This window comes from Leiobunum rupestre, chromosome 6 (assembly GCF_980474605.1).
Source record: "Leiobunum rupestre chromosome 6, qqLeiRupe1.1.hap1, whole genome shotgun sequence".
In the NCBI taxonomy this organism is placed as follows: domain Eukaryota; kingdom Metazoa; phylum Arthropoda; class Arachnida; order Opiliones; family Sclerosomatidae; genus Leiobunum; species Leiobunum rupestre.
This window is the reverse complement of record NC_143389.1, coordinates 13,427,850-13,436,558: the sequence shown is the minus strand read 5'-3', so window position 1 is coordinate 13,436,558 and position 8,709 is coordinate 13,427,850. Positions and strand designations below refer to the sequence as shown.

The following is an 8,709-nucleotide window of genomic DNA, read 5'->3' as shown; positions in this document are numbered from 1 at the left end:
ATTTGATGTTTCTATTTTTAAATTGTTAAATTTATAATCGGTCAGATACCCATGTTATTTTCAATAGGAAAATTTTCATTTTGCGTTGTCAAAAACATTTTCGGTTGCCATGGCAAAACGAAAATCCAACGTAATTTTCCACTTTCAGGTTTTTTAAGTTACATTCAGGGGTACATGACACCCGAGTTTGAACAAAATCGGTGGGTAACACCTCGGGTACATTCCTTGTAAGTACTTGTGGGTTTAAGCTATTTACATCAATGGGAACTCGCGTGAAAGTTTATTGCCCTTTACCCTTCTTTTTTATTGGACAATGCCAAATCAAACCCCCTTAAGTACTTGTTAGTGCGCCATCTATTCGGTGGCTGTTCTTAAAAATTTCACCCCTTAAAAAGAAATTTCAACAAGTAAAGAAATCAAGGAAAAAGAAAAACTAACTTCTTCTGTCAAAATGATGAAAGCCTAGGATGAGTAATTGGTTTGCGAGGGAATCCTCTTAGACAACCTTTAATGATTAGTTACGGCACGTATTCCTTGCCTCTCTACAACACGTGGCCTATACCTAAAGATTCAGGCGCACAATGAGGGATAAATTAAGCCCGGCATAGATTTGAACTAAAATGACCTTAGGCAACATCGATGAGTACTTTCGTAGTAAAAAAATCAGTAAAGGCAGTTTCAAAACGGAAAATAAAAACATATTTCAAAAAACAATACTTACGCCATTAAAACTGGAACCACGAAATTGAGTAGATCGGCAAATATTTGTATAATACAGGGACATATGAGCTCTGGCCCAAAGGTTTTGATGAGCATAGTTGTTAGGTTTCCGCGGCTTTCTAGCGATTGATCCTCACGAACTAGAAGATTTTTTTCAAATTTACCACTTTCACTAAAAATAGTTTTGCAAAAATTTTAATCAATTGAAGCAAATGTAGAGAACAAAAATTACAATTTTGATAGTTGTAAAGGATGAAAAAGTAGAAACATTATTATCTCAATTTTTATTTCATAAAATTAATTTATTTTTAAAGCAACTTCGGTCCCCAAATAAAACCTCTTTAAATACTATACAATTTTACATGATCTGCAACGTTAAATATTTGAATTTTACTCTTAGCGAGAAGCTGCGGCAATTTCTCAGTGTAGCTGGAGACTAAAATTATTGTTAACTCTTGAAAACTTTTCCATCTACTAGATTATCTGTTGATAAGCTTTTCCGCGTGACTTTTTCATAATTTTATTTATTTTTGTTCAATATAAAAATGTTAATTATATAATTTGACGTTTAATCTGAAGACGGTCAACGTGTTAAATTCAAAAGACTATGAGTTGAACCTGGGGTGCTGAGATTGTTACTCCTAACTTGAACAACGACGTGCATGACCCGTTGCAAATATACGGCAGATATTTAGTGGCCTTACTTAAGCTTTAAAATCTTAACCAATCTCACCAAATAATTGAGATTAGACGAGCTGCCAAAGCAACATCGACATCGACCATCCACAACCCGTTACTTTATTTAAATTATACGCTTAGCAAGAAAATATTCCAAAAGAGAAAACATGTATATTAATCCACAGATTCCTTTTTTATTTACCTTTCTTTATTTCGATTTTCTTGCGTTTGTATTGAGATGGTAAATTTATCTAGATGTTTATGAGTTTCTGCAGCCTGTAAATCAGGTCTCAAATCATAAATGTCGGATTCTTTTAACGGCTGTTTGTATCCTTTAAGAAGCAATCTAATAAAGACAATGACTTTCTTGTTAATAAAAATTAGGAAATTTTAATGAAACATTCAATATAACGGCTTTGCGGAGTGCTAGCAAAATAAAGTTGGTTCGATTCCAGCTTGTATTCCTGGAAAAACAATTTTGAATTTAACCCTTTTTCTAGAGTTGTAAGTCGTAGATTTTACTCCATGATTAGCCTAATATTGTTGACCAATTTAAATTTCGCCTCCTTTTGTCGAATCCGTAAGTAAAACTAAGACTCTAAATTAGTCGAGAATAAAAACAATGAACAAAATATGTATGTTTCGATTTGTTATTTTTCCGATTTGTGGAAGTATTTTCGCATTTCATTTTTAGGGAAAATGAACGATTTTTTTTGTTTATTTTTTTCATATAAATTTTTTGTGTGTTAAAGTAAGTGTACGTAAATCAAAGCATATTTAAAAAAATTTAACTACCAAAAATTAACCAAAATTTGGATTACTAATTAGTAATTTCTACTTTTGCACAAATTAAGTTGTAAAAATTAATTTAAGCACTTGTCAAAATGCCGTGGAGACTAAGTAACTAGATACTGTGATAGGTACAAAAACATTGATTAATATTATTTTTCTGAAACTAAAATAACAGGTATGTAAGAATCATTTGAACATTAAAGAAAAACAACTGCTTCAAAGAAAAATACTGTTTTTAAAATCATTTTGAAATTGAGAGTCCTATAACATTTGACATACTTAAAACACTTTATAAATAATGAAGTTATGCCTGCCTTATATATATATATATATATATATATATATATATATATATATAAGGCAGGCATAACTTCATTATTTATAAAGTGTTTTAAGTATGTCAAATGTTATAGGACTCAATTTCAAAATGATTTTAAAAACAGTATATTTTATATATATATATATATATATATACACAGGTTGTTTCAAAAGGTTTTGCAAAAATTTAAGGGAATTGTAGGGGGTGAGTTGAGAAGTATGCCTGGCTTCTCTTCAGTTTCCTACGATGAGTTAAAAGAGCGCCAGAGAGCTTCAAAATGTGGCCTACTAGCCCCTGGAAGTAGGCTGGAACAAGCACAAAACCAAGCAGCAGGGAAATGTGATTTCAGGGGTACTATGAATTTGCGAATGCGACGGAGATGAGATAAATAACAAAAAACAAATGAGTCAATAAGAAATCGGCAATGAGTTTAATTAAACACAGAAGAACAAAGTAGGAAAATGTGTATTGTGTACAAGTTACAATAAATGTTTGAAGTTTCTTCCTTCACCTCTTACACCATGGACTAATTAACACAGGGACACCCCGTTCCCGAATATTTGCTTCGGGCGATTGTTAAATGTGCGCTCTGGCGGTATAGTTAAGGTCCCTATAGGAATATCATAGGAACGGGGTGTCCCTGTGTTAATTAGTCCATGCTTACACAAAGCCGACAGCGTCGAAGGAAGGAGGGAATCGCGTAAAAAAAACATGCATACTTCTCAACTCCTTAAAATGTTTGGATAACCTTTTGAAATACCCTGTACACAAGGTGGTTCAATTTGATCACCCCAGGCATTCAGTTCAAAAACTATATTACCGAGAAATGTGAAATTTTAAGGATGTACACATTTTTCAGAGTTTTGAGATTTTTATTTCTTTAACGCTAGGTAATAAATTGTTTTGAGTAGAATGCCTCTTCCGATCAAATTTAAACACCCCGTATATATTAAATTATATAATTTTTTGTGTAATCTTTATCCTTAGATCGTCTTTAACTTAAAAAGTTGTCAAATTTCTCCAAATCTTTTCTTATTAAAATCTTTATCATATTTAATCAATTATTTTTAACTCTTTTAATTACCGATATTATCTCATATCTCGCGGAGCAAGGATAACTTTGTTGCGTTTGATTGTTGTACTTTTATTTTGGAAATACCATTGTTTTATCTCGTGTAACCTAATCCGTTGTTATCTGAACCTAGATCAACTGCGTTTTCGGTATTGGTTTCCTTAATTGAAACCAGTAATTTTGAAACTAATCTTTTAATGTTAATAATAGAAAAAATGCATCAATAAACAGCTCGGTTTCCTAAAAAGGGGAACAAAATAATAGGCACTTACTCGTTCATCCACGAATAAAGTAGACTTGAAAAGAAAGACGCTTCGTTTTCGGGCGATTCATTCTGATTAGTTAAATCAAGATTAAAAAGAACTTTTTCTACTAATTAATGGGTATTTATGAACTCACCAATGTTAATGAATCGTCTTCATTTGGTATTCGATAAACTGATTTGTTATCCGATACAAACGATAATGCGAACATCAGAAACGACAATGGATATTCGATCATAGACAAAGTAAAAGGAACTGGATGCTCTAGAAATTGCTGCGCAGAAACATTTTAGAGATTATTCAAAAATAGTGCCAAAACTTTTATTTAGCTAATTGACCTTTTCAGTTTAAAACTTAACAATTGTTAAATATATGGCAGTCATATAGCACTGACGTTTAAGGTTAAAGCGTTATAGAAAATTAAGGTGAAAGCCTTATATACAATTAACAACTCTTAGAAGAAATACAATATAATATGAATACTTGATAATCACAAAAGTGTATCTGCTGCAAAAAAAAACTTATTTTTCGACACTACTAATTTTGTTTTCTCAAAAACAAAATATTTTAATCATCCTTGATGTTTTTCAAAATTAAGCTTGAAGATTTAAAAAAAAAATTAAAAAATTACGACAGAAAATAGTTTAAAAACCTTTTGTTAAGGAATGAGTGGAGCTTAACAATAATAGAATTTTCAACATAGTTTATAGTGCTTTCGGCAGTTTCGTAGACACTCATTTTGGGTGGGCAAACGTTGATTTTTAACGGCTTTATACGGACATTTTCTCATAAGAAAAAGGGTGGTCTTTTGCAGTGCCGCATTCTTTTTAAAATCAATTGAGATATTGCTCACACACTATTTATGTTATTAATGCTATAGTTTAGCCTAAATTTTTAACTTTGAAGCGTCTTTGAAACCCATTTCGAGTGAAAAATACCCTTTATTCAAGAAAGAGTGGTCTTTTTTCTAAACCAAGAGCGACATTCAATTTCAGTCGTTCTAATTTTGAGCTCAACGGATTCAGCTTCATTCACTCGCTTGTATTTGTCAAACCCCGGCATCTTAGAATGCATTACAAACATTTTAAATCCCTTTATTTCTAGAAAAATAAATCAGTCTAATAGAGTCAGCTGAAATATATTTGCCTAGGCCTTTTCCAATAACCTGAAAGTTAGAAACGCAAACTGAGCTCCAGCTTTTCAAACTTTCCTCGCTTGTCTGAGGAATCGTTTTTTTGGGGTTATCCGTATCATACACTAAAATTTTATATTATAATAACTGATAAGTAATATATTAAACCTTTTGATTAATGATCGAGTAATGTTTCAAGCCTTTCGGCTGTTTTAAAAATGTTTTTATTTATTTTTTAAGGATTATATAATTAGCGGATAAGTAGATTAGTCCATTATGTAAAGGGATAATAAAGTTAAACCCTAAACAAATTTGAAGAAAATTAAACTCGGACCAAATAGATTGCCTTTATAAATTCTTATATTTATTTAAATTCTCGGAAAAAACGATCCTTCAGATGTTTGTTTTGTTAGTTAAAAATTTACAATTTTAGCTTAAAAAATATTTTGCTTTCATTTTCTCTGAAGGAAATGATAGTTTATTTTGACAGGCGTGCTTAGCAGCATTTCCTCCAATTGTAATTAACATAATGATGATATTTTGCGGTGCCTGGTAATTAAAGTTATATCATCACTGTCTTTTTCATACGAATTTAAAAATATGCTTTTTTTGCCCTTTAAATGAGGCACAAAATAAATCTTTCTCTGAGTCATACAGAAAAAAGTATAAAATATGAAACCATATAAATCAACCTGTCTGAAATCTCATTCCGCCACCCTTTTATTTTTTAAAAGGTTTGCCAATATCAGTATATACAGAATCCTAATTTGGAAATGTGGTAGTACAACAACAAAAAAAGCAATTATATAATTTAAATTATCACTTTTGTGTCTGCTTATTTAACAAAACAAATTCAAATAAATAAAAAAATTTAGGGGCTGTTCGCGAATCATAAATTAAACTTTTTTGAAAATCCTTCTCAGAAAGATTGACCGTTGGTAGAACCCCCACAAATTTCTAGGCCCTACGCATGGTTTTCGAACTGGGACCCCATTCTTATTTTTGTTTCATTTCTGAGTATAGGAAAGAATTATGGTAGTAATACTTTAATAGCATTTTGGTTAAAACACAAAAAAATAATCTGTTACTCTTTGATATATACAAATAATTTAAATATTTTACCTGTTAAAATGATAAAATAACGTTATTTTCAATCTAAGTTTTGTTTCAACAAAATGCTCAATAATATTGTCATAATTTTTCATATTGTTAAACAATTCTTTTTCTTATTTATGTTTGACAGACGGACCACAGCTGTCTGAAAATAAGACGTATTTGCATATCTTTGGTATCAGGCTCGTTAACGAAAAACCTGCGCACGTAATATTTCGTTAAGATAACACGTGACCTATGAAAGTAAAATATTTGTTCTTGGTCATTTGTTTAGATTAATGCATTGTATTTACTCTGTTTAAATATACTCTGCATATTGAGTCATAGCTTTAATCGATATCCAGAACTTAACATACACTTAACACTCGAAACCTGTCCCTTCCTAAGATATGGGCCTGAGCATTGGCTATTTTGCTAATGCCGAAATTACTCAAAATATACTCAACTCTCCTTCTAAATTACAGTCAGATTTAAGAAAATTTATTAATGAATCGAACAAATATAAATGAGAAAGCAAGTATTAAATAATAAGCCTTCCTAAAAAAATGTAAACATTAAGTTCCGGTGGCCTCCCCTTCCCCTGTAATATTGATAAATTATTGTACAAACGCACACCCTTTTAAAATTCGGAGTAACTTTCACTTGCTCGGCCAATTTACCATTTAAGAAGGAATTTTGTTTCCCAACAAAAGTAGCCATAAAAGTCGTTTTAATAATATCATATTTACCTTTTGATGAAAGGACATGATAAACGATCTAAAAGTGACCATGCCTGTAATAGCCAAAAGGCACCAAAACATGAACTGAACTCCAGAACGTCGAGTACCATAACCTTTTTCCCATGACAATCAAGGTGAGATTTAAAACCTTTAAATAATTTAAAATCTTTGTCAATTGCAGAAGTAGACCATTCAAACACGATTACACACTGTAGTTACTTAACAAAATCTAAATCAATATCAGCATGTTTATTTTCAGCAGATACATCTACTCTTTGTAGTTCAGTTTTTGAATTAGTATATTACATTACAATAGTGACTCAAATATTTAGATGAAATCACAGAATTTGTAAATCAACATGTTAAATGTGAGCGGGAAGAATTTTAGTTCGTTCCTAGTCATGAGTTGCTGTTAACAATAGATTCTTGCAATATTTCCAACCACTACCGTTCGAGTGAAAAATAAATTTGAACCTTTGCATTGGATACAGAGTTTATGTGAACCAGATGTGGATAATGGGAGGAAGCATCAAAATAGTGAGAAATCGCGTGCTATCAGAGTTTCGGCTTATTTCACTTCTTGAGCCCGCGTCAAGTTACCGTGGTTTTATGGTCCTAGTGTTCAAGCGAGGTAAAGTGGTTTGCGTCGTCTGCTGTTATATATTGGTTTTAGTTTATGAAGGCGACAGAGTGGAATTATTTAAATGGTGAGTTAATTATTATGGTATGGATTTAGGTAAGGTGATAGAATTGATAGAAGAGAGTATTAAACATTATCGGTTTAAAGAAAATTAATGCACTACAATTAAAATTGATTATTGAATTTTTGATCATTCTTCCACTAACCAAAGGGTAAACCTTGACATTTAAGGCATTATTAGAAAGCCGTGTAGTATTTTTATAATATGTATGATAAAATATCAAATAACCGGGGAAATAACTCTTTTGGGAGTAATACCTCAAGACAACGCCGAAAGCTTACATGTAAGATATCAAATGTTGAAATAAATACCAAAACCTTAATTGACTGGTACACTGTAAAAAACAAAGGTATGATTGAAGACCAAATTGGGTTTTAAAATTTTTGTCCAAAATCGAAACCCTAATACGTTTTAAATCAGACCTTTGTCGCTAATGAAACGTTTAAATGTAAAACATTTGTAGAAATGGACTAATTAAAGCCTCTTATAATGGTTAAAAATAAACCATAAATATAGCCACGAAAGACCATTAATGGTTCACTTCCAAATATAGAGGTTTCACTTAAAACCATTTTCCAGTCATTATTTAAACCATATATATAACCTTTTAGGTTTAGTTCGAGAGCCTTAAACGACTTGGATAAGACCATTGATGGTATAATTAAGGTTTCTGTTAAGAACAATATCTTAAATAGTTTATAAAATTATAATTTAATGGTTTCTCTGGGAACCATCTCCAGGACACGCAATGCTTTAATAGTTTATAAACAGACCAACGAAGTGTTGTTTTCAAACTAATTTAGGAACATCTATAACTATAAGTCTTAAAGTTTGTCCTTTTATTTATTTATTTATTTATTTATTTGTATGTCATGTTCCTAAAAACTCGAGAACGGTCAGCTCTAGAGCTTTGAAAATTTAACTCAATGTTCAGGGCCTGATTTCCAACTAAACGCGCCTAATTTCAAATACCTGACAAGGTTACTAATCTAATTAAACTTTCAGTTTTATTTTACTCGACTTTGGACTTCCACCTCTCAGCTGGAGGTTTGGACGGGAAGGGCTTATCTTAGTCGCCCGTAGGGGAGCGTCCATAAATTACGTGAGGCGTTTAGGGGAGAGAGGGGGTCGAGTTGAATCTCACCCAATCTCACATGGAGGAGAGGGGGGGTTTCGGCAAATATCACGTATTTTCCCCCC

General features: G+C 31.7%; 1 protein-coding gene across 1 annotated transcript; it reads right to left on the bottom strand.

The window, feature by feature from the left end:
- Positions 1 to 717: 717 nt before the first annotated feature.
- LOC149939322 (putative ATP-binding cassette sub-family C member 13) lies at positions 718 to 6,859 on the bottom strand. Its single transcript, XM_090179121.1, has 5 exons — positions 6,818 to 6,859; positions 3,981 to 4,118; positions 3,854 to 3,915; positions 1,601 to 1,744; positions 718 to 892 (listed from the first exon to the last, which is right to left on the bottom strand). The coding sequence occupies exons 1-5, from the start codon at positions 6,857 to 6,859 to the stop codon at positions 718 to 720; spliced, it is 561 nt and encodes a 186-aa protein (XP_090035247.1).
- Between the last annotated feature and the right edge of the window lie 1,850 nt (positions 6,860 to 8,709).